The 26,634-nt window shown below is 47.2% G+C and overlaps 1 protein-coding gene across 6 annotated transcripts in view; it reads right to left on the bottom strand.

Moving 5' to 3' along the window:
* The window catches only part of NAV2 (neuron navigator 2), a 417,005-nt gene that overhangs the window by 21,865 nt on the left and 368,506 nt on the right, over window positions 1-26,634 (bottom strand). For all 6 annotated transcript variants that reach the window (XM_061167929.1, XM_061167935.1, XM_061167940.1 and 3 more), the window contains 11 exons: window positions 26,103-26,126; window positions 25,913-25,987; window positions 21,265-21,348; window positions 20,780-20,891; window positions 17,511-17,656; window positions 14,613-14,785; window positions 7,217-7,370; window positions 6,188-6,350; window positions 5,355-5,455; window positions 3,190-3,285; window positions 1,311-1,479 (listed from right to left, as the gene is read on the bottom strand). In XM_061167929.1, coding sequence (XP_061023912.1) covers window positions 1,311-1,479; window positions 3,190-3,285; window positions 5,355-5,455; window positions 6,188-6,350; window positions 7,217-7,370; window positions 14,613-14,785; window positions 17,511-17,656; window positions 20,780-20,891; window positions 21,265-21,348; window positions 25,913-25,987; window positions 26,103-26,126 — 1,297 coding nt within the window. The remainder of the gene's footprint in view (window positions 1-1,310; window positions 1,480-3,189; window positions 3,286-5,354; window positions 5,456-6,187; window positions 6,351-7,216; window positions 7,371-14,612; window positions 14,786-17,510; window positions 17,657-20,779; window positions 20,892-21,264; window positions 21,349-25,912; window positions 25,988-26,102; window positions 26,127-26,634) is intronic.

The raw sequence follows: 26,634 nt of genomic DNA, 5'->3' as shown, positions 1-26,634 counted from the left end.
GAGCTCCTGGTTCCAGTTGTGCTTGAAGTCCATGCCTGGATTTTCCAAATACCTGAGCCTGTGTGTTTCCTTTTGGCTAAAGCTAGTTTTGAGTAGGTTTCTGTCACCTACAGCCCAAGGCCACAATTGCGGAATGAATGCTAACAAATAAGGCTGTGTATGTGGCTCAAAGAGGAACATGCTCCTTGTCACCAGAGAAGCAAGACCTTCCTTCCTGCTGATGAAGAACACTGGGTGCTTTTGGAAAACCTCCCAACCAGGAAACAAAGTCTGCATCAAACAGCCCCCAAACTACAGTCAAGATCAATGCCTTATGGGGAAGATAGAAGATGCTGTGAAAGTTGAGCTTAGAACAGTGTTTAGCGATCTCTTCTTTAGGTGGTTCATAAAATATAGCAAAAAGGGGTTTTGCAGTCATATCCATTTGTTTAAGATTGGATCACTCAGCCTTTGTAACAGTTTAAGAGTCAGGACATTAAAGTGTTACGTGTTAGTCGCTCGGTCGTGTCCAGCTCTTTATGACCCCATGGACTGCAGCCTACCAGGCTCTTCTGTCCATGGAATTTTCCAGGCAAGAATACTGGAGTGGGTAGCCATTTCCTTCTCCGGGGATCTTCCCAAGCCAGGGATAGAACCTGGGTCTCCTCCATTGTAGGCGGATTCTGTATTGTCTGAGGCACCAGGGAAGCCCCAGGACATTGAAGGACAGAGGCTTTAGAGAACCCATATGCTCCCGTTCCCCACCCTCAAACTCAGATGGGAATAATTATTTGGCCGTGACATTCCCCCCCACCAGATACTCTGTGAGTCTAAAGTTCCAGAGATTACACTTTGGCCTGAGGTGTAGCCTCTCTGGGTGATGAGGCAATCGGAGGCTTGAGCAGCATCTTGCATGGGCAGGAGCTTCAGAGTTTCTTCAGGCTGTTCTGAGTGACTCCTCCCTGGCCCACAGTGCACCATGGTCTCCCATCTGTAGAATGGGACCGCGTTCAAGGCTCACCAGCAAGAGTAACTCATAGGTATCAGCGGAGCCCCATTTCAACATTAAGATTCCATTATTTCAGAGTCATAAGGCTAATGGGACCTCTTGTTATGTAATTTCAGCAATAAACTAAAATTGTTTGTTTCCAACGGTGGTTGAAAATGCTGAAGACTGTTGCTTAGGTAAGTGTAACTGTGGTGGCAGGGGCAAAAAAAAATACAACCCACATTCACACACACAAATGAAATCCTGGCCACGGGTTCCTATGCCAAGTCACAGAACAAAAAGTGCAATTCTGGAAGCTCCCCTCTGCAAGGGGCTGGATTACCTTTGACCGCCACGGAGATGGTCGTGTTCTCCCCCACCAGGTAGCCGCAGGGAAGCAGCTCGGGGGTCTCAGAGGTGTTGCTGCGCTTGACGTCCCCAATGCTGTAGCCAAGGACACTGTCTGAGTTCAGCCCCAGCTGACTCACTGGATCAATGTGAATGATGTATTCCTGGAAAAAACCAAATAAAGACCCCGTCAAAGATGTGGGGAAAAAAATCTGTGCAAGACTCACGTTTTCATTGGGTGATTTATGATCATATTCTCCTCTTCCCCAGCTGATGCCTGAGTTGAAACTGACTTGTGGAATGGGGGGCAGAAGAGCTGACTTTCAATGGAAGGGGCGGTGTCCTCATATCACAGGCCCCTTAAAGCACAGATTTATGTGGTTAGTGATGGGAGGGTGCGAAGCCCTAACAAGATGGTGAACGTGTAGTCTGGATAAAGCAAGCAGGGAAGTTATGGTGCTTTTCCTCTAAGTTCAGCTTAAGTTTTAAAGACACGAGGGCCTGTGAATGGTGCTGGAAAATGCATGAAAATGTACATGAAATTCATGAAAATTCTGATAAGAAATCTCTCCACCAGCCCCTTCTTTTGGCTCAGGTCAAGGGCCAGACTAAATGACAAAGGGAACAAAACTCCGGGCTGCTAAAAAAAAAAAATTAAAAAAAAGCCGCTCTAGAGTTTTACATAAACAAACGTGTGTTTAATTTGGAAAGTGTTCCAAATTAGATGAGTGACTGAGAGGTTTTAGGTCAATGACCTTGGAACAAAGTCCATGGGCTCTGTGGAAGCCAAACAACTGAGATGGAATCCTGATAACAAGCTGCTGCTTTTAATGGTCTCACTTCTCACGTGTGACACCTCCTTGGCTCTTTTCAGCCTGATCTGTGGTCATTCTAATCCAAGGATGTCCCAACTGCCCACAAAGACAAGGCTCCAGCCAGGGCAGCAGGCTTGGTCTGCCCTAAGCCATTTCTGCCTTTTACCCCATCTCACTTCTGCAGACTGGTCTGCCAAGATGGGAAGCAAGCTTGGGTTCAAGGACAGAATTTTCTCTGTGTGAAGCCACCTCAGTCTAGATGCTGGGAAACTAGAGCATACTAGGTTAAAAGTCAGATTTCGAAATCAGACCAACAACTGGACCAATATGGTCTCTGACACACAAAAAATGTGGGCTATTATTAGTACTTGGGGATGTGATGAATGAACACTTCTGGTCACTGACCTACTTTAGGGCAATAGACCAAAAAATGTACCAAAAGCGTCTTTCAAATCACCAACACATCAAGGTTCACCTAGATACTCATTAGTTATTTCTGCTGTGGCAAACACCCACTCCAATGATGTGATTAGAACGAACGGAAAAGTAACTGTGCCAACATCCTTGACACTAGCCATGGGTCAGAAGTCAATGTCACACATAGCACAAACCACATACTCTGAAATGTTGGCACAGGACACTGGGCAAGGTGGATTAGATCCCCTCACCAAAATGAGGGGTGGAAATGTGATGTCTTGGCCCCGGCCCCAGAACACACGGTGTAAGACAAACCCAACAGGACATTCTAAGGTGAAGACAGAATGTGAACATTAGCAGTTCACTTTGAGAGGCTTGTGGAATGGTTCAAGGCTGGGGGAACGCCCCTCTCTAGCTGGCCGACCACTGCAAAGGGCGGACGAGAAGAGTTGGTCCTGTTGCCAGTCTGTACATACCATCCTCCTTCTGTTCCCTTGACAACCAAGTGATAAGTCCCAGCAATGGAAAGATGTGGGAGAGGGGACACAGCCCAAGAAATGACCAGGCTCAGGACACAAACCACCCTTTCCCTTCCCAAGGCCCAGGCCCCCGCTTGGATGGCTGTCTCCACGAACCACTTACTTTGAAGAGCCGTCTAACCACCCCATCAAGCACGTCCCACTTCGTCTTGCCACTAACTCCAATGCAGCCGATGAGGAAGAGGTGTGGTCTGGAATCCTAAGGGTGAGATGTCCACAGGTGAAAAAACAGGTGGATCCTTGCTGACTCAGGTTAGCAGAGGACTCGGATTGTCTTAGAACTCCACCAGTAGCTTGAGAGGGGCTCACAAGTCCTATTTGCTTTAACACCAGATATAACTTGGACTAAATGCAACTGTCTTAAACACTTTCCTCCTCTATCGCAACCCATGGGTCAGGAAGAGAGGGTCTCCCCTCTAGAATCTAGACCCTTTTACTGACTTAATGTGTACCTCATATGGGTGTAGATCACATATCCCCTGTGGGGAATGCTCTCCTCTCCCCTTTCCGCCATCTCTCCCTTTCCCTTTGCTTATGAACTCACCTCTTCCAGGAAGCCTTCAACGATTAACCCACCAGGCTCAGCACTCACACTGCTTCAAGAGTTCTGTACAGAACTTATATGATGATATATTTTGTACTTGTTTATTCTGAGGTATCTGTCTTATCTGTCTATCAAGTTTGTCTCCTTGTTAGATCTTAAATTCCTTTGGGATTTTTTTCTTTTCTTCTGTTTTTTAATGATATTGATGTCTTTTCTTCTAATTAAAATTATAAACATGCTCAATTCTGAAAACCAGTAAGACTCAAGAGGTTCACACAAAAAAATTATCTTTTTCTACTTCTTTTGCCTCTCTGCCCACAGAGCTCTGCATAGTAGGGGATAACTGATCACACTAAAGGAAACATTCCATTCTGCTTGGTTTTAAAATATCTGACATGCTGATAAGAATATATAATTAGGAGGGTAGAGAGAAGTGGGGAGAGCTGGGGGTATATTCGCCAGCTGAGCAACATCAGCAGAGAAGAAAGCGCCTGTCTTGCAGTGAGGTGATCTGGCCCCACCACTTGCCTTACAGCCTTAGGTAAGTGATGTTGGGGTCCTGGGTTTCTCAACTGTAAAATGGAGATGATAAAATCTGGGCAGCCAACCTCATCTGGATGTTGTGGTGATCCAGAACAACACCATTTTGGAAAGGGACAAAGTTTTATAAAGTGTTATATCTATCTGTTTATGTTGATGATCATTAGAATAAAAGGCATGCACAGGTATCATAAGTTATAAGAATGACTCTTCCCCCTTGGTAATCTATCACTCTACCAGCCGAGCTCTGAAAATGGAGCTATTTATTGGATCTTTCTAAACTAGATGTTGCTCAGACCCCTATAGCAGCTCCCCTCTTCAGTGAGACTAGATGGCTGGCCACATGTGGAATCCTCTGGCAGAGAAGTCTGGCTAGACATGCTGTGTTCTGATGGCCACTTTGGGCTCCCAAGATCTCAGAGCCTTTAATAGCATGTTGGCTAAAATACTCAGAAATAAAAAGCAAGCAAAAACTTCAACGGATTTACATTAGAGGCTCATGAGGCCTCTCACTTGTGTGAGAGGTGGTCATTCTCAGCATCATTTGGATTTAATCAATAACTAAAAATCAACTTTGATTGTCAACCCCTGCCCCCCCCACTCTAAAACAGTCTGATGAGGATATGACCTCTGGACCCTGGAAGAGAACATAAAACTCAGATGGCCGAGCTTCAGCAAATCAGGATGCCCTACCATCTTCACTGCTAGCACCTGTGTGCTCCTGGGCTCGGCCACCTGTCTCCCAGTGTCTACGTGGTCAGCAACCTCTGATGACTGGATAAAACTGGTGCTCTTGGTCAGCCGAATTTGGTCAGCTTATTTCTGTACCTTCCGTGCTAAATGTGCTCAGCTGCCTTTGAAGAGTTTTGGGAACATACTAAATTCAGAAAAGCCATTTCTGACTGATGTTAATGTCTAGTTAGATACTTGAGAGTGGGGCAACCTGGACCAATTTTAAGGACTCTTTATAGAGTTTTCCAAACACGAGAGACAGGGAAGGGCCATTTGCTCACGTTTGTGGTATCAAAATGCTGCTGGGGATTTAGGGTTAGTTAGGGGAAGCGTTAGTACTATTTCTGAGTCACCCCAGGCTCCGAGATGATGGGCGTGATGATGGAATCGCTACGCTAGGCAGTTCTACCTGGGGAAGGGGCAGGCTGCGCAGGGTAAGGGATCCAACTAACCTCCTTCCACTTCATTTCCTCCTGAAAGCTGACAACTATCTTAACATGCCTGCCTCCTTCCTTCCGAGCCGAGCATTCACCAGCGTCATCCAGCAACATGTCTGCGAATGGAAAACATCGACAGCCTTAGGCACATGGGACAGCAAAGCCGGCCTCCCGACACCCCCGCTGCTGGTCAGCACAGCAGCAGGACAGACCAGGTGTCGCCGTGCAGGGGCAGGGGGATGGGGGTGGGGGCAGGGGAGGGGCAGAATGGAGAATGCAACCACAGAAACCAACAGCAGGCCAACCAAGGAGCCAGCGGGCTGACGATGTACCCTGCCGAATGGAAGTGCGAGGGAGACTCAACCAGAACGATAGCAAGAGCAGCCTCATGGATAAGAAATCAAAAGCATCAGCCTCGGTAGGCTTACAAAGAAAACCTAGATGGCGCTCGCGAATTATCCAGCCAGTCTGGAATCCAGCCCCAAGGTAGGAAGGTCATAAACCAAGCCATCATCCCAAGTGGGACCGGTTACCATGAGGGGGTGGTAGGCAGCATACAGCTTGCAGGTCAGCCTCCTAAAATGGATCAAACAGAACTCAGCATGGTGGGTGAGGGGATCCAAGCTCACAGCTTGGAGATCTCAGGGCACTGGAGCAAAGCATGACAGCAGTCTAACGGCTGGGCTCATGTTGGTAGCAGACGCACACCCACATACACACACACACACAGACACACACCCTAAGCGCACACACGCCTCTGCTTCTCCATGTGATCTGCTCATCTGCTCATCTCGGGGCTCCTGCTTAGAGACCAGAGGGCCAACTGCAGGCCCTGTGACACCACTCACCCAGGCTGCTGGACTCGGCGAGGTTCAGGCTGTGCTGGGAGAGCCCCAGGGACTGCCTGGGGGAGGCGGACAGGGACACCTGGGAGGGCGCCCGGCTGCAGCCACTGCCTTGGGACTCTGACTTCAGCCGGTCATTCTCAGCCTTCAGCTTCTCTATTTCACTCTGTGAAGGGGAAGGCAGAAACTCACTTACTGGGCAGATATTCTGTGACCAAGCCTTTTCTGGAGGAGGAATTTGAAAGTTCCCTGCAGGGATCAAATGTACATCCCGGCCGAGGCAGAGTAAGTTACACCCTCAGAGACATTGTTCAACGTGGTTCCTTTCTTGTACACAGAAGGCCTCTCTGGCAGGGAAAGGTTCGAGAGCTGGCCTTCTTTGAAAAAGACCTCAGAAATATTTCCCAGAGTATGGGTGGTACGTGGAAGAATTCGTATCTGAGAAGTCTGAAAACCTCTGGCTTTCTCAACCCAGGCCTTTACTGCAGGACTTGACTTCTCAGAGCCTTTAATGAGCTGGTATGCATTATGAATCTGAGAGGTGCAGCATCTCTCAAACAAATCTGATCAAAGAGCTTTCTTTTCACAGAGCCTCTCGTGGAATGAGTGTTCCATAGAACCTCCCTTTGGGAAACACTGCTCTCCAGTTGAGGTCTGATTTGGTAGAACCTGCAGTGGGTCTTTTACTCTGTATATTTGAAGGACCTACTGTGTGTTAAGCACTGGTGCTCACACATCCAGAGAAGGGGATGCAAAAGAGACGGCTCAGAAGACCCAGATGCCTTCGGTCTGCATCAGAAGGTGAGAGAAGCCAGGGACAGAACAACTCTACAGGGACTCAGAAGAGGGCACCGAACTAATACTCCCAGCTGCAGGGCTCGAAAGGGCTTGGCGGAGGAAGAGGCGTCAGGCTGAGCCTTGGGCGAAGGGTCCAATCCGGAAGTGCAGAAGGCTGTCCGGCGGGGGGCGGGAGCGTGGCGGGAACAGCTCCTCCCCTGCAGCCTAGGGCTCCGTGTTGCCCCCCACTCTCACCTGCATCCTGTTCATGGCCTCCCGCAGCTGGTCCAGCTGGTGGGCAGAGCTGAGGGCTTCCAGGCGGATGTCGGTCAGCTTCATCTCCTTGTCTCTCAGCTCGTTCCGGAGCTGCATGACCGTCTCGGCTTCGCTGTCCATGCACTCCGAAATGCTAGGGAAAGAGGAGTGTTGCTGACCAAGGCAGCTCTGAGGGCAGCTCCTCTGAGTCGCCCCCAACCACTACTCCATTATCAGGTTTGTTCAGGAGTAATCGTGTATAAAAGGGGCTTCCCTGGTGGCTCAGACGGCAAAGGACCCCGTATATCCAAAACTCCCTGGTGCTTCCGGGAAGGGAAAGTGCAAGTTGCTCAGTTGTGTCCAACTCTTTGCAACCCCATGGTCTACACAGTCCATGGAATTCTCCAGGCCAGAATACTGGAGTGGGTAGCCTTTCCCTTCTCCAGGGGATCTTCCTGACCCAGGGATCGAACCCAGGTCTCCCACATTGCAGGTGGATTCTTTACCAGCTGAGCTGCCAGGGAAGCCCAAGAATACTGGAATGGGTGGCCTATCCCTTCTCCAGCGGGTCTTCCTGACCCAGGAATCGAACCGGAGTCTCCTGCATTGCAGGCGGATTCTTTACCAGCTGAGCTATGACAGAAGCTTCCCGGAAGTGACAATAGCTTCCTGGAAGTGACAACAGCAAAAGCACCTGAAATTCACAGATTTCATTGCTTCTCTACACTATTTCTCTGCAGAGTTCCGGCAGTCTGAATGGTACACCCTTTAGCCACATTCCCTTGGTTCAGGGATAAACCGGAGCCGGCCAAAGAGAATAGTAACTTGGGGGTTTGACACCCTCTGTGATGTATACACAGCTGGGTCCCTATAATGACACTATATAGCCCTTGATATCAAAACCTACTCAGAGAAACAAGGTCAACTGTATGTTTTAAAGACTAGACACTCCAGGTGCAGATAGCTGAGGGTGATTTTTATTTGCCAAAAAGGGGAAAAAACTAACAGATACAGGTGGGCGATGTTAGTCTGTCTCTGGTCATGTTCTAAAGCCCATGCCTTTAAAGGTGTTCAGAGAGAGAAACATTCTCTTATTCCCCCACCCCACACTGCTTAATAAGCCCATGGCAAGGAAGAAAAACATCTCAGCTCGTTAGCAGAGAGGACGGTATGACATGAAAACCAAAATTTTATCTGAAAACATGAAACACTTTGGTGAGACATCCTACCCTGGCTAGACACCAGATCAGGGGACTGTGGGCCCCATGAGTCCCTCTGTTTTAAGAGAGGTCCTTCCAGGCTGGGTTCCTTATTTGATTACTGAGGTCTGTCCTTCTGCTACCTGGCAAATCAGCACAAACTGGAAGATCATAAGAGTAGTGATGAACTGCAATGTTAGAAAAGACAGCTCAATTTAGAAAAGGTTCTGTTGATTTCAATGATAGGAGCTGAGGTGCGGGGTGATCCAGAAGAGAAAGCTTGGACATTTCTTGGACTGAAAACAAAAAAGAAAGACAAAAAGAAGCCCAAGTTCAAAAGTCACAAAGCTGAAGCTGATTATCTCTGAATGACATAGTGAGCATGTGGTCTGCAGAAATAATCATGTAAGCCCTCTCTCTAGGACCCAAGCACTGGATGTGAGGTCAAACTAAACCTGACCTGTGAACCCAGGAGAGGGAGTGGACATGTTAATTGCCAAAGGAGGCCCGTGATCACTGTTAAAAGAGACACAATTGTATTTGGGGGACAGAAAGGACTAGAAGAAAAACTTAACACGTGAACGGGCAAATCTTTTTGTGGTTGTTTTCTTGACCTGCACCCTGAACTGTTTTGAGAGATACGAAACCACCTGCTATTTTAAAAAGTTGGCAGCAGCCAATAAAGCTTCACTTCAAAATCTTCTGAGACCTCCAACAGACCCTTGAAAATCTCCTAAAAATTCCTGTTTCATATCTGTGAGAAACAGATTTGGGGCCAACAGATTTAGGAGTAAGACAGATTTGGGTTAGAGAGACAGTAATGTCTTTAGAAATCATAACCTCCCTCCGCCCACTGCCACCCTCTCCCAGCTCTTTGTGACTGTGGTTTGTAGGGTTTAACTATATAGTCACATATATATAATATACATATATATATATATATATTTTTTTTTTGGTTTGGGAGGTTTTCAAGGGGAACTTGGAAAAACTGCTTCATTCTTGAGAGAGGACTATGGTTTCCTGGTTTAAATGGAGTGTAAAGTCTGAACAAAATTCCACTGTGACACTCTGGTCTTAGCCAAACCCTGTCTCATCCAAACTCGAAGATTCCAGGTCACTGCAAAGAACAATCAGCTTTGGTTCACACTGTCTATCTGTTACATGGCAAGGCATTTTGCTCCAGTCTCCTTCACATGGTCTGTGCTTTTCCCCAGAAAGCTTTCTCAGCAAAGAGAGACAACATTTCCTTGGCACCGGCTTTGTGGAATTTATCACATGCATTACTCTGTGAAACTTGACCAAACAATGACTTTACAAAGGGAAGCAAACTAAAAGGAAGAAAGTCTGTTCCAGGTAACCCTACCAAGAGTTCAAGGACCGCCCATGAGCCCCCACTCCACCGCCCCCAAATCGGTCACTTCTCAGAAACAGTATGGCAAGACTGCCCAGGAGGGGTGTCCTACAACTCAGAGATGATGCTGAAAATGAGCCCCAACTAAGAGTCAGTCCCTGTGCCTACTGCCCACACCAGACTTTTCCCCTGGCTCCTGCCTGCCCTAGACTTCTGCTGTGTCATCGACAATCACTCCTTACATGACTGCTGACTCCTCTAGGACCAGGGTTCTCATCTGTTGCATCTGATCACACTGACACCCACGTAACAGCTACTGAATGCATGGACCACTGCCCTGGGCATCTGCAGTGTACTATTTAATATACTACGTATACTTCAACTTCAGAAAGAGCTGCTATAGGTATCTCTGTTTTAAGAGGAGGGAGGCTGAGGCATAAAGAAATTGACATGCCTATTAACGATGCCAGAAGCACAAAGAAATCTGGTGGGTCTGCTCAACCCCAGGGCCATGCTCCAGAACTATATCCTGCAGGCACTCAACATACACTCGTCCCCTCCGTGAACCGCTTACTAAAGCAACCTGGTATTAATTTTTCCTACTCTGCCCCTAACAATTAATGCCAGCATATTCCTGCTGTCTTGCCCAGGAAGCAGGGCTGGGGGCGTACCTAATTTTACACACCCCAAGTGTGGGAAACGCTGCCTTCCCACATGGCCATTCCTTCCGCCCACGTCGTAGGAATTTTCCCGAGCTCCGACTCTCTGCCTTTGGTATCTTCTTTGAACGCCCTCTCATGTCTAGATCTGCACATTCTTACAAACCCTTCAAGGCTGGAAAGAACCATTTGCTCTCTGCCCATCCTTTGGAAAACCAGACCCAAAACAAACATCTCCAGTGTGTGCGGATGCTGTGGAATGTCAGGAAAAACGGCTACCGAGCCAAGAGTGGGCCCCGCCTGGTCCCTCTGGGGAAAGTGGTTTGGGTTTGGAGGGAGCGCTCTGGCTCTGGGCTCCGGGAGCCCTACAGGCTGAGCGCATCACTGCCACTCTCGTCTCAACGCGCTTGGCCGCCTGGCAGCTTCTGGCCCAGTTACTCCTCCCACCTCCAAAGGGACTCTTCTCTCCGCCCCTGGGTTTCCACTCTCCCTGACTGCTCTACTTTCTCCTCCTGAGCGTCAAATATCAGAGAGTCCCAGAACTCAGTCCTTGTGCCTCTGCCTCTCCCCCATGTCTATTCAATTCCTTAGAGGATCCCTCCAGTTTCCCAGCTTTTGAACCACCTGTGAGCTCATATTACCCAAATCTCGACCTCTAGGAACTCCAGGCCGGCTGGCATCTCCACAGGGATGTCTCCTGGGCATCTCAAACCTCACAGGTCAAACCACAGCTCCTGGTCCCCTCCTGGCCCAGAGTGTGTCTCCCACCCATCCCAGAAACAATACCTCCACACCCCCAAGTCCTCAAGTTGCAAATCTAGGAATATTCAATATTTCTTCTTCTCTTCCCTCCACACGCCCCATCACCAGGTGCTATCAGCTTTCCTTTTGTAATATATCCTAAATCCACCCAGGACTCACCATTAGCATCAATTACTCATTCCACCTAATATCTGAATGCTACCAAAACCAAAAGGGTCCCTAACTACATGCAGCTTCACCTGAAGCCTGGAGAATTGGGGCAAAGAAGAAATAACCAAGGAGATGCTCCATAACAGGTGGTGATATCTGCAATGGTGAAAAAATAAAACATGGAAGGGGACGGCTGGGAGTGCTGGCTGGTGGCGGATGTGGTTTCATGCAAGGTGCCTAGGCCAGGCCTTGCTGATAGGGTACGAATGAGCAGCTTGTGCCAGGCAGAGGGCACAGACAGGGCAAAGGCCCCAGGATGGTGACTGTGAGTGGGGAGTCCAAAGAACAGGAAACAGGCCAGAGCTCCTGGGGGTGGCGGGGGCTGGGGCGTGAGGGGACTGTGTTGTCAGCCTCTGCTGCGGTCACCCTCCTCACACTCCACTTGTGAGACGCTAATTCAGACGATCTCACGTTCCTGCTGAAAACTCTCCAAGGCCTACCCATCACACAGGAAATCAGATGCAAACTCACTTCAAAGTCCCACATGTTCTAGACTGGTGCTGCCTCTTCCCACCACTTTCCATGTGCCCACGATGCGGCAGCCACACTGGCCCTACCCAGCTTTCTCAGACACACCAGGCCTGGTTCCAGGTCCCCCCAGGAAAGCTGCCCTGCTCGCCACGTGTTCACTGAGGTCCCCCATCCCCACCCCATGGGGCACACTTATTTCCCTTCTCCCCTCCCAGGTCATAAGCCCTGCTCAGTGGTCAGTGGGAAGAGGCCCGGTCCATCACGGCCGCCTGCAGGATTCCCACTCTGTCCCCCCCCACTGCCTGCTGGCTGGACACACAGAGGACACAGGCCCACAGAACAGGCGGAGCCTGGGTGCTGGCATCACCACGTGGCAGGCCACCTGCTCACGAGGGATGTCTGTGCTAGGTCTGGGGGGAAGCAGTGATCAACAGCCACGGGTGAAGCCTCTGAGCTTTGGGACTGAGCCTGTCAAAGCATTACCGACAAGAACTAATCAGGGATCGCTCCTGGCACACAGATCTTGGCTGAAACATCACCTCCCCTCAGAGGGGCCTTTCTGGGCCACCCTGTCTGCAGCTGCTGTCAAGGTACTCTGCATCCCAACACACTGTTTCAGTTCCCAGCATGAACCCTTAGCACTGTCTGATTCTTCTCATTTACCCAACTTTATGTTTAACAACCATCTCTCCCCGACATATGGGGTCTACAAGGGAGTGGGGACTTGACTCTTATACACTGTTGTCGCCGGAGCCAAGAATGGTGCCTGGCACAGAGCAGACCCCAGGAGTGGAATCAGCTCCACTGTGTCATGTCCCCACGGGCCCTAGTCCCCGGGGGTGGGAATCGGGTTACCATCCTCTTTGATGTCTCCAGAACCATCTCCAACAGTGTCCTGCTCACACAGGCTGACATATGAGAAGCCTGTATCAATCCATAAAGAACAGATGAGGGGTCTCCTATTCTCCTGGTCAGGAAACAACTGGACTGGGATGCTCTGGGATGACGGCAGGTGAGCCACGGGCAGCTGGCCCTTTATTTACCTCCCAAGCACTCTGCAGGTCAGACGGGACTCGTGGTCCAGAGAACTGGTTTAACCCTCACGCCAGCACACAGGGGGCTGGGCAGGAGCCGCAGTCCAGCCCTCAGTGCTCCTCTCCCTCCCACTTGGGCTTACACCTTTGCCCAGAACAGATGTGCCCATTCTTGCCATTCTTCTCAGGGCAACCCCTACAAGAGAAGAGGAGCCGCTTATTTATGTAAAATGGAGACCATGCTTCACTGGAGGGTGGGTTCATAAAATAAAAGTCAGGGCCCTAAACTCTGCCTCCTCACTCCCACTGCCTGTCTTCCGTGTGGTCCGAGCAGGCAACGGGCTAGTCCTGGCTCACCCTCTCACCTGCATTCCCTGCACCCGTCTGGTGAGCTGGACTTGGGATGCTGGTGCAGGCCGTTGTGTTCTGTGGGCGGGTGGGCTGGCTGAGTGGGCTTGGGGGTGGCCCCACAGCCCTGGCCTCCTGAGACAGGAAGGAGGTGGCCCTGCATGCACGGGATCTGACTGCCCCCCCAACGAGAATCCAGTGATGTAGATGGAACTCATCCCACTTTCACCAGTGAGGGAACTGAGGTGTCCACCACCCCACTCCCCTGTCCAATCCTAGCTGCTGGCTGATCTGACCCCAGACGCAGTGGTCCTCTTTTCCCAGGCGCTGTCTCATCTCATGGGAACTGCCCTTGCAGCCCACCGGAGCTCTGGTTCTTCTTCCACTTCTTGCCTGGTGATACTAAAGGCTCTGATGGAACTTAGTCCTTTGGGGCAGGGGCAATCTCTCTCACTCACTGCTGCAGGGAGTCAGCTGAACTGCGTTCTGAGCAGATACCCGGGTCTCTGCCTGTCAGTCCCAAGCCATTCCTGACCGAGCTTCTTGCCTCCAGAGTCTAGGTCTCGTGTTTTGAGATGGCGCACAGGACTGTCTCCCTGTGTGCTGATGGGACAATGACCAGTTGGTGCTCAGTGGAAACCATGGACGCTTGCCTGGGCAAAAGCAGATGACTCTCCCTTTCTATGTAACTCGGTGTCAAGGGGAACGGCACCTAAGCCAAGGCCAAGTGAGCAATCGCCTGTCTCACTCAACCACCTGTGTTCCCAAAGAGCTCTGTTCAAACTGACTCACAATCAACGGGGAGAGTTCAGGGTGTTGAATCATGCTACGAAATATAAAACCCTTTGGTAAAGAGAATGGTCACTGAATCACTCTATTTTTTAAACTTCTAGCTTTTGAGTGCTGATCTTAGAGAAAGAGTCAACACTAAATTTTGACCCAAGAAGAAAAGGGTAATCTCTCTCAGCCCTGCCACCCAAATGAACCAGAATTTCACCCCAAACTGCCAACACTTATACCACTGTCTCCCTGACAGAGCATACTGGCTGCAGCTTTTCACATCTACCTATTTGTTCAATGCTTAGGACACGATAAGGAGACACCACTGTCTCAATTTGAGAGAAAAATGGAAACAGAGGTTAAGCCACTTGCCCAAGACCAGCCAGCTAATTATCCACAGCGATGCCAGCAGAACAAAAAACTTTCTAGTCCTGAAACATGGAAAGAACATGCAGATCCCGGGAATGCAAGACACAAAGGACCCCAAGAAGCAGAGAGCGTAACAGGACTCCTAGCCATTCCTGTTAGAGAGAGCTCTCAGGGGCCAAAGATGACCAAAGCAACCCCAGCAGACAGACTTACAGAGAATTGGAGTGAGAGTTTCGCAGCAGGGGAGTGGAGCCCGTGGATCCATTGTGCGGTAGCTTCGGTGAGGAAGGCAGAGAAGAATCCGTCATCTCCTCAATGTCTGAATGGGAGGACGCCGACTTGGGGGACTTCTTCTTCCCGAAGGCTTGCTTGAAGGAGCTGCGTAACTGAACACACGAGACTGTCAGGCTGGCAGAAGCCGGGCCCACCCCTCAGGCCTCAGCAAACAGACATGCAGAAGAGCAAATTACTTCTCCCGTGCTCTCCTCCCGGCCATGGAAAAGGTCCCCCACAGCTCTCTTGAATCAGTGCATTAAGGGAAGAAGAGTTATCTGGTGTTGACAGCTCAGGGGACTGGTCCTGTGGGTGACATTCCATGCCTACTCTTGGGTCAAGACTAGATGCCAACAGCAAGACAGAGCCTGGCTCAGCAGATGATGTGGGGAGGAGGGGGTGACATAGCAACAAAGCGGGTTGCTCAGACACGGTGACGGATGCGGGTGAGGTTAGTCATATCAATGGATGGGTTAGCTTGGTATCTGATATTCACGTGGGTCTTGCTTACCTCATTGACCTGCCAGAGAAAACGCAAGCAAAAATGGGGAAGGGGGAGGAAAAAAGACACATTTTTAACAGAGAAAGCCAGAGACAGGGAAAGCTTCGGACTTTTCAGACATGGCATGGCTCATAATAAACACCATACAGAGAGGAGGTGTCTGGTAGGACCAGCGATCTTTCAAAGCTTTAGAGCTATCTTCTCCAATTATGGAAGGAGAGGAAGAGTGTGTCTGGAGGTGCCTACAATCTAAGCTCTACAGGCTGCTTTGTTTGGCTGAAATGACTGCCCCATCTTCCTACACTCCTCATTCTTTCCCGCCTCTAATCAGTCATCTGTAAGTCTTTTTTTTCTTTTTTAAGCATGACTTCTTTTTTCAGCAAGGGTAGCTTCACTCCTGCACCAGTCCTAACAGGGCTGCATAGCTCTCTGACATATGTACTTAGGAGCTCCTAGTGTCCTTCTGAACACATAATAAAAGCAGAAAATTAGCCATGTAGCTCCTTGCTCCAAAAAAAATGATATTTTAAAGAAATCTATTAACCATATTGGGAAAAAGGAACTGGCATATCACAAATTCCCCAAACCATGAAATGGATCTGAAAATTTTGAGAACATAAAAAAATTAAAAGTATGATGTTTTCTCTGAAAGCCATGATAAGCACATACTTTTCTAGGACCAAAAAATACAGCTTCATCTTAAAAACATTCTTTTAGAAAGTAAATTTCTTCAAGTTTTTTTTTTTTTTTTTCTTCTGAAAACACATTCTGGGAGTTTCCGTAACCACTGTGAAATTCAGAAAACGGGCCATTCAGAAATAATGAGAATTTTCTCCTATCAAAGTTTCACCCATAACAAACTGCACATCCAGCTTGTGGTCAAGTCTGGATCCCATTTCTCTCCCATTTCCTACTTCTAGTCATATTTCCAGAGAGTAGTCAGAGAAACAGAAGGATCTGTACACATCAACCTAAATCCTTGCTCAACCTCTGGTAAGATGCCAGATAAAGGAGGAGCGTACAAAGATCAGACAACACTGACCTTTGGGATGAACTGAGGATGCTAATTGTCCATCCTCCCCAATGGCACTGATAACCAAAAGCTGTCTTTAAAACTTTTAAGTTTTATTTCCTTAATTAAGGAAAAAGGATAGTCACATTTTTTCATAGAAAATAATTCTCTCATCACTTTGGTAATCAAATCAGACCATATTTAGCAACAACGTATTAGAAACAAGACATAAGTTAATTTTACTTAAGTCACAGCAAATGAGTTGACTAAAAGCCATCAGTAATGCAAGGAAAGATTTAATCAGAAAGATGAGAGAATCACCCGGAACTGGCCTTTCCGCTTGCCTCCAATGCAAGTAAGTCATCGATAATCAAAATGATTACATCCTCAACTCCTCCATCACTGGACCTCGCCACCCATCCAAGATAACACAAAATGAATGAGAAGTGTATGGAATGAATGCAGACACTGAAGCTACTATGAACACATGATGCTGCAAGCATTGACAAATGGGGCTGTGTGAGTCCTGGCCAAGTTCAGATCAACCCGGAGTGTCCCCGCACTGAAGCTGGGAGCAGTGAATGTCATTCAGAACTCCACAGCCGGTCAGCAGAACTGAAAATTGAGTGGGGAGAGGACAGTGGCATTTTCCATGAAGAATGGGAAAAGTTGTTCAAGAGGCCATTGTACAGAAAGTCGAGTTGCTGGAGGGAATTAGGAAACATGGAGAAACACTATGTGGGAGACTGCCTCTATTAAATTTGCTGTTTTGAGTTATGACCTCCGCCCCCCTCCCAATTCAGAACCACTCACTAATTGCTGACAACCACTTCATGAAACTTTTACTTTCAGCAAAGGGTCAAAGATATTTTAAAGACAAGGGTGGGTGATTTAATGCTCTCATGGGCAATCATGTAAATAAGTAGATAAGGACTATGGTTAACGACGGGATGGCCAGCAATACACACTCCAAAAAATACTTTGGAACTAAGGGGAAAAAAACCACTTAATAGTAACCCTGGTCTAGTATCTGGAACTTTGTGGCCAGCCTATGATGAGGAAGAAATGACGCACATGAAATGAAAGACGCGTGCTTTACATAAAGTCTCGTGAGACAGTAAAACTACAAGGAGGTGGTTATTTCATAAATCCTAGTGCTTGGCTGAGTACAATACTGACTTTAGCAGAAACCTGTCCACAAGCCCCTTCACTGGATTGACTCCCAAGGGTCTACGCTGTGAAGTTAAGAGCTTCATATCCGGGGCACGTTGTTTCCGAGATCAACTCTGTCATTCAGCACGAGAGTCTTTGGAGGCACACTCACCCAGTTCTTCCTCTTCTTCTTCTTTGAGTCGGTCTCTACGTTGCTACCCACGCTGGAGTGGCTGGTGGCACTATTGATGCTCGAGACGCTGTCGGACGAGTGCTGCCTGCGGATGCGGAGGTCTGTGGCCTGGGAGGTTCCGTTCCCTGGAGACCCAAGATCCAAGACGTCAGGAGCTGCTGACTTTGCCCCTTCCTCTGCCCCAGGACTTACACCCAAATTCACACACCCAAGGACTCGTAGCTATTTCCCATTAGACCTCACCTGCTGTTCCCGGATGCTGGTTTCGAGGTCCTTGAGTAGGTGGGGGCCATGCCCTCTTTGACTAATTAAAGGAGAACTCTTCTCATTGTGCCAAACAGAAGTCAGGGGAGCTCAGGGAGAACTCCCCCACACCTGCTCTCTTGAGCTTTAGACATGACAATGTGTCCCCGAGTTGCGGCAATAGTCAATTGTGTTGTGAGTGCCCCCTCCTTGGCTCTCTCTGCTCCTGCTCCAGCTCTTTCATGCCCTTGGATGGACATGCCATGCCCACGTCCTTTCACCGCCTGACAGCTACTATTCTTTCTTCCTGGGATGCTCTTCTCCCTCTGTTCTGCCTGGCCAGCTCTTATCAATCCTTCTCACGTCACCCCTAGCCTCACTTTTCCAGGAGGCTTGCCATCTGAGCTGACAGTGGTACCAGAGATAACACCACCCCCAAAAGCAGTGAGACCAAAATAAACCTTGCAGACCGTGTTCCCTACAAGCACAAGACACCAACAGCCCTGTCTTTAGAGCACTGGTTTCAGGGGCAGACGTGGGTTCTCATCCCATTTCTGTTATATTCGGTGACCTAACGATGCGAACATTGGCTCTAAAACTCAGTATTCCCCTCAGTACAATGTAGAGGGAGGAACAGCATTGCCCCCATAAGCATGTTGTGTACAGAAAACGGGTTAATGAAATCATTCAAACACTGAGTGTAGTGCTTAGAACACAGTGAATGTTCTATAAGTGTCAGTTCTATCACCTATCAGTACTCTTCATTTCATTTTTGATGTAACTCCTCATGCCCACATTTTTCCCCACCACCCCAAGCAACATATGTAAGGACAAAGCAATTCCTTCCAAAATGTTTCCCGGGACAAATGAGGGATGAACCCATTTCAGGCAGCCCCACATCAGTAGGCACAGTACCAAAGAATAGCAAGGAGAGATAAGAAAGCTTTCTTAAGTGAACAATGCAAAGAAATAGAGGAAAACAGTAGGATGGGAAAGACTAGAGATCTCTTCGAGAAAATTAGAGATACCAAGGGAACATTTATGCAAAGATGGGTACAATAAAGGACAGAAATGACATGGACCTAACAGAAGCAGGAGATATTAAGAAGAGGTAGCAAGACTATACAGAACTACACAAAAAAGATCTTCATGACCCAGATAACCATGATGGTGTGATCACTCACATAGAGCCAGACATTCTGGAATGCGAAGTCAAGTGGGCCATAGGAAGCATCACTACAAGCAAAGCAAGCGGAGGTGATGAAATTCCAGCTGAATTATTGCAAATTCTAAAAGATGATGATGTGAAAGTGCAGCACTCAATACGCCAGAAAATTTGGAAAACTCAGCAGGGGCCACAGGACTGGAAAAGGTCAGTTTTCATTCCAATCCCAAAGAAAGGCGATGCCAAAGAATGCTCAAACTACCGCACAATTGAGCTCATTTCACATGCTAGCAAAGTAATGCTCAAAATCCTTCAAGCTAGGCTTCAACAGTATGTGAACCAAGAACTTCCAGATGTACAAGCTGGATTTAGGAAAGGCAGAGGAATCAAATTGTCAACATCCGCTGGATCATAGAAAAAGCAAGAGAATTCCAGAAATACATCTACTTCTGCTTCATTGACTATGCTAAAGTCTTTGACTGTGTAGGTCACAACAAACTGTAGAAAACTGTTAAAGAGATGAGAATACCAGACCACCTTACCTGCCTCCTGAGAAATCTGTGTGCAGATCAAGAAGCAACAATTAGAATAGGACATGGAACAGACTGATTCAAAATTGGGAAAGCAGTATGTGAAGGCTGTATATTGTCACCCTGCTTATTTAACTTATATGCAGAATACATCATGCAAAATACTGGGCTAGATGAAGCACAAGCTGGAATTAAGATTGCTAGGAGAAATATCAATAATCTCAGATATGCAGATGACACCACCCTTATGGCAGAAAGTGAAGAGGAACTGAAGACCCTCTTGATGAAAGTGAAAGAAGAGAGTGAAAAAGCTGACTTAAAACTCAACATAAAAAAACGAAGATCATGGCATCTGGTCCCATCACATCATGGCAAATAGATGGGAAAACAATGGAAACAATGACAGACTTTATTTTCTTGAGCTCCAAAATCACTGTAGACAGTGACTGCAGTCAAGAAATTAAAAGACACTTGCTCCTTGGAAGAAAAGCAATGACAAACCTAGACAGTGTATTAAAAAGCAGAGCCATTACTTTGCTGACAAAGGTCCATATAATCAAAGTTATGGTTTTTCCAGTAGTCATGTATAGATGTGAGAGCTGGACAATTAAAAAAAGGCTGAGTGCCAAAGAACTAATGCCTTCGAACTGTGGTGCTAGAGAAGACTCTTGAGATTCCCTTGGACAGCATGGAGATCAAACCAGTCAATCCTGTTAACCAGTTAATCCAGAGAATTAGTCCTGAATATTCACTGGAAGGACTGATGCTGAAGCTCTGATCCTTTGGCCACCTGATGCAAAGAGCCAACTCATTGGAAAAGACCCTGATGCTGGGAAAGATTGAAGGCAGGAGGAGAAGGGGACAAAAGAGGATGAGATGGTTGGATGGCATCACTGACTCAATGGACAGGAGCCTGAGCAAACTCCGGAAGATGGTAAATAAAGGACAGGGAAGCCTGGCGTGCTGCAGCCCATGGGGTCGCAAAGAGCCAGACAGGACTGAGCAACTGACCAGCAACAACATGTCAGTCTGTAAATATCAAAGCATTAGTGAAATTGAGGCTGTGAAATACTCTGATTCTTGGTCAATAGAGACACATCCTCTTCCACTTTGAGATACATTAGAGAAGAGGACAAGCCAGAACAGCTCTCTTCCTAGAAGCCGTAATTAACTGGATGAAGTGTCTTCTAAGACCTGTCCAATTGACACAGACTCCCGCCCTCTGGAAGGGCGGTTGCATCATATGCTGTCAGGGGAGGGCTCCTAAGGGCAGGCGGGTCGCCAGACTGAAAGCTGTGTCTCTTGCTTACCTTTGCAGTTGAGCTCCGGGGTGTTAATTACTCCATTAATGGCAGCCTGGGCAGCTGCGTTCTGTTTCTTCAGCAACTCAATGGTTTTTCTTAACTCATTCAGTTCTGAATCCTGAGGAGCAGAAAAAAAGACCCGTCATCCCCAAATCATTCTGTACTGAGTTCCACTGAAGTCAACTTAGCATCAGCTTAGAGAGGAGAGAATGAAGGAGCCACAGGAAACCTTTGTCACAAACATTAGCCTGGATCAGTTTTCAACAGGCGTTTGTGAGCATAGGAAAGCCAAGAGGACTAAGATCTGTTGCCAGTGCAGTTACCACCACTCACTCCAAGTCATATTTTCACTCAATAAATTCTATTCCTTCAGATTCAATTCCAATAGTCCAATAAGCACACTACAATCTATACAATTTCCTGGAATAAAACAGGATCATGTATTTAGGTTTCTTAATTCTAAGCAGGGAGGGAAGAAGTTCCTGTTTTACCTTCTGTTCAGCCGTCATGGTTAAGCTCTGGAGCCTGATGGTCATGTTTCCAAGACTCTGCTCAAAGGCTGCCACGAGGTGAGCCTAGAGGGGAAAGACACATTTCCCTGCAGTTACATTATCTTGCAAGGTTTGCTGTTGCTGTTTAGTTGCTAGCTCGTGTCCAACTCTTTGTGACCCCATGGACTATAGCCTGTCAGGCTCCTCTGTCTATGGGCTTTTTCCAGGCAAGAATACTGGAGCAAGTTGCCATTTCCTCCTCCAAGCGGTCTTCCTGACCCAGGGATCAAACCCATGTCTCCTGTTTGGCAGGCTGATTCTTTACCACTGAGCCAGCTGGGAAACCCACCTTGCAAGGCAGGCATGCCTAAAGGGTGCTGGGTCTTAAAGACAGAAATCTTAATGGGGCCACGTGGGTGAGCCCCTGTCGACGTCTTCAGTCTCTCGAGCCCCCACTCCCCACCACTCTCTGGGATCTGGTTACTCTAGCCTTTCACGTTCTCCAATGTCCCATGCCTCTTCCCACCTCAGGGCCTTTCTGCATATTTTCCCCTCTGCCCAGAATGCCCTTTCCCTCGTTGCCTTCCCAGCTGATTTTTACACATACTTCTCGAGAGAGAGCTCAGCATATGTCTTCATGAGACCCCCAGATTGGGCTACTTCCCTCCGATTCACTCACACAAGCAACTGGTCTGCTGTGTACTTTGTGGGATCACAGTCAACACACACACACACACACACACACACACTTGTGATCACTAATTTACGCCGGTCTCTACTACACTGCAGGATACCTTTCGTTCCCCAGGCACCAGGCTCACAGTAGAGGCTCATGTTGGGCATGTTTACAGAATGGACGAACAAAGTGCTTGGCAGATGTTGCCTGTTATAATCGTGGTTAATAAAAAGCCACCAAAAGGCCCATCTGCTACCACCTCAGAGAACGTTCCCCCTGGAGTGAGGACCTTCCCTGGGGCTCCCCTCCACTTTTATATATCTCTGTAGAAGACAGCATCAGACACGCCATTATCCTATATTACAAAGACAGCCTTAAAAATGCTGCCAATTATAGTTGAAATATGCATCCAATTTTGAGAGATGTTAGAAACACGAAAAAAAAATGTGTATCTTAGAATTAAGAGATGTGATGTTTCTTTGTCTGCCCCTTTCTCTGCAACCCTCTTTAAGGGCAAGATGCAACTCTGTGTCCCAACACTAAACCTTCTTCCACAGAGCAGTAGGTGAGAGGGCAGTTAGCTGACTGAGGATCCTGATAATATTGTTAAAACCAAGGATAAAGAATGGATAAGTCATCTAACCCTGCAGGCCTCAGTTTCTTCATCTATAAAATGGGAGCCGTATCTATGTTCCTCCCAGGGTGATTCTGAGCATTTAGTGAAACAGCGTGGTTGAAAATGATCTATAAGCTGTTCAGGAATTGCAAAACACAGGCATGACTAGAGACTGTGGCAAACAGAAGGGGTTTGGGAACAGATATTCTGAGAACACAGGTGTAGAGAGATGAAGAAAAAGTTCAAGGAGTGGGGTGGGTAGATACACAGAAGGTCACAGGAGGAACCAGAAGGACCGGCAAGGTACCTGAGTCTTGGGAGAAGTGAGACCTAATGGTTCTGGAAAATTCTCGAGACAAACATGATAGATGCATAGAGTGAAGAAGAAAAGGGTGGGAGAGGAGCCATCACCCTGGGCTATAAGGAGGGTCAGGGTCAGCAGACATTTCTGACTAGGGAGGAGAAACTTGAGGGGTGAGTGGGAGGCCTCTGTTACTGGACTTCATGAAACAGGGAGACTCTGGGATCAACTGTTGAGCCTCTTTCCCACTGGCCGTAGGAGCTAGCAGGGGACAGGGGCACTTGTGATACAAATGTTAAATGGACTGGCCAGCTTCTTTCTGATTGCATGCCCTCTCTTATGAAAAACTGAGAAAATGCCTTTACATTTTAAAATAAAGTGATATGCTTTAGTCTGCCCTGGAGAACGTGGCAAGACAAAAGCCAACCAAATTGTGTCACATAGTAAATGAAGCCAGGGCATGGAGGTGAACAACTTGACTGCTACCCTGGCACTTCAAAGGAATGACAAGGTCAAATTTAAATGACCGAATTTCCATTTATTTCTATTCCTCGTTTGATTGCTACCCAAGATTCTATTTGTGGGCATGAAAACTTTCTATTCATTTAAAAACAAAAGCAAAACCCTGACCCCACAAAGACTGCTTATCAAGAGACAGTTTTTGCAAACTCAAGAAGAAACCACATGTGCTCCAAAGAACCAGAGGATCGCATTTTGCTGGTGACCAAAAGGACTGAGTCATGATCTCAATTATGAAAACACGGGCCAAGAGGCTGGTTCAGAGCCGCACAACAGACTTCTCAGCAAGCAGCATTCTCACATTCCCAGGGAAAACAAACACAGTGGTATAAAAACACCCAGAGAAGGTGGCTTTGAGTAGTTTGTCTAGAAAAAACAAACATGGCTTGGCCTGCAAGAAAGATGGCAGACAGTAAAACACGTTAGCACTGCCGGTGGTGTGTGGCAAGACTAAATATTTACTTTAAAACAATATGGGATTCAGTGGCTTTTATGAAGAGCAAAATGGATTTGTGAAATAATAGTAACGTGAGGGATCTCACTCCTACTCTTCTGGACCAGACAGGAGAGTTCCAAATGGCCCAATGAAAGGTCCCTTGGGGGCAGCATGAGTTGATTGGAGGAATTAATTAAGTTCACTGATAAATAAATGACTATTTTTCCATTAGTAAGGGGCAGTCATTGATAGCTATAGTTCTTAATAAGGGCAGTGGTTCCAAATCACCTGCTGTCAAACCTCATGTGTTTCAAGGAGACCACTGGCTCACTGGTTCTGGATTCAAAGGCATGCATCTAATTATCAAGATGAAGACTCTAAACCTCAAATTTCAGATCTAACATCAATTTCTGATCTTCTTTTTTTTTTTTTTTGTATTTATTTATTTATTCGGCTTCACCAGGTCTTAGTTGCAGCATGCAAGATCTAGTTTGGTTTCCTGACCGGGGACTGAACCTGGGCCACCTGCATTGGGAGCATGGAGGCTTAGCCACTGGACCACCAGGGAAGTTCCAAATTTCTGATCTTTTAGGATACAGTAATAGAGGAAAAAGTTAAGAAAATAAAGAAGGATTAAAAAAAAACACAGTAGCCTAGTATACTAGCATTTTGGAAAAAAAAAAAAAGCAAAAGATTTCCAGAAACGTAAGAGAGCACGGGAGAATGAATAGTTCAGAGTAGTTAGCAATTACTGAGCCTATAATTAAGGTCAAGCATTCTGCTAGGTACTTCATGTGCAGACTTTAAAATGAAATGGAAAGTTTCCTCGAGTAGACTCAGGCTCAAACTGGGAATTACATGGGCAAAAGCTCCAGATATTTACTAATTATGGTCCTGGTCCAAGGAAGACAAGCTTTTTGCTTTTCATTTTAACAGCATGCTGGGATCACGCAGGAGGCTTCCTGACAGGCTCACACTCACGATCTACGGTCCCACGCAGGAAGCCCTGCCTCTGAGGCATCTCAGCACCTTCCAAAACCTCAGGCTCTGCCTCTGAGCCGCAGCCCTCAGACTCACGGCCCTGCGGCAGGGTACCTTTACCGACTGGTCTGATGTGGTAGGAGATCTCTGCCTCCACTCTGACCCCGCAAATCCCGTAACCACACCAAGGAAGTTAACTTAACCACCTAACAGATGCATGTGCTCATGATGTGACCTGACCCTTGCTTTTCTTCGATGCTGCCCTCATTCCCACTTCCTTCCTCCTTCCACCCCAGCCCTCTTCCTCCACATCCATGCCATAGATTCTAATCACACTGAGCTTCTTACAGTTTCCAAATGCGGCAACATCTCCACCTTGGGCTTTTGCACAAATTACTCTCTTTGGTTAGAATGCTGTGCTTCCCATGCATCCTCCCCTACCCAGCAATCATAAGATGCAACCTCCTCCAGGAAGCCTTTCCTGACTTCTCCCAGCCCCATCAAAACTGATCTACGCGTTCCTCTTAGGTATTCCCACAACCATCCCCCTTTATTGCTATCATAACAGCTATCATGTCATAGCAAAACTATTTTGTCTCTCTGCTGTTCCACAGAAAGAACACTAAGATGACAGTGATTATGTTTGCTTTGCTGCTGAACCCACAGTGCCCGGGGCATAGTTGGCACTTAAACAGTTGCTGAATTGAATGCCGGTTGGCAGTGGCTCCTGAACACGTAATTGTGTATATTATATAATAATTACAGAGCAGTCAGCCATTTATTGTGGAGTCTTAGATTTTCTTCTTCTTTTTTTTTTTTCTTTTCTTTTAAGATGAAAATTTCCAGAAAGAGAAAGGAAAATAAACTGTTCTGAGCACTTAATCTATTCCAGGTACTGATCACATGACACCCCTGAGAGCTAAGTGTTATCATCTCCCAGCGCACTGAGGCGCAAAGGCATGCTCAGAAGCGAAAGACTCTGTCCAAAGCACAGAGCCAGTAAGTGTCAGAGCTGACGCTCACACCCTCGATACCAAAGCCTGTGTCTCTTTCGTTACACCACTCTGCCTCTATAATGCTCAGAGGCAGCAATGGCTACTGCTCTGGGTCTATACTCACATTTGCTGTCAGCTGGGTGGTCAAAGCAGAAACTTTTTCCTGGGAGGCATCCAGTTCCCGCCGTAGTTTGCGAATCTAAAGATGACAAGGGACAGAGTTACTTGCTTTGGCAGTCCACTTCCAGGATGAGCTGGGAGAAAGAACTGACCATGGTGAAAGACAAAAATCCAACAAGCAAAGTGTTCCTTACCTCTGACTGGCATTTTTCTTCTGGCTGTAAAGAAAAACACAGAAGAAATTAGACCATTTGAGGAACAACTGGAGGGCCATGTTTGGACACTTGTTGCAGTCTTAAAGATTTATTAGTTTCTTTTCCGACGGACTTCTCTAAATAAACCGGTTCAATTCATGTGACCAATCAGAAAGGCCAAATATAAATAATGTATTCTTTTGAGAAATTAGGAAGAATTAGGAAATACTCTAGCTATGTTGGTTGTGAGGAGCCCCCTGCTCCCACGTGGAGATGATGACAGGGAGAAGGGGTTATGAGAAGCGGATAAGCCAGGGGAAGAGTTGCCAGATTTACAAATTAAAAAGAACAGGGCACCCAGTTAGATTTTTTTTTTTTCTTTTAGTTTAAGTATGTTCCATGCAACAGTAAGAACACACTTATACTAAAAAATTATTTGTTGTCTATCTGAATTTCAAATTTAATTGGGCATTCTATATTTATGGCAACCCACTCCAGTACTCTTGCCTGGAGAATCCCATGGCTGGAGGAG

The sequence above is a fragment of the Dama dama genome, chromosome 2, assembly GCF_033118175.1.
Source record: "Dama dama isolate Ldn47 chromosome 2, ASM3311817v1, whole genome shotgun sequence".
Lineage (NCBI taxonomy): Eukaryota > Metazoa > Chordata > Mammalia > Artiodactyla > Cervidae > Dama > Dama dama.
Note: the sequence above shows the minus strand (reverse complement) of the source record. Positions and strands in the feature narration are given on the sequence as shown.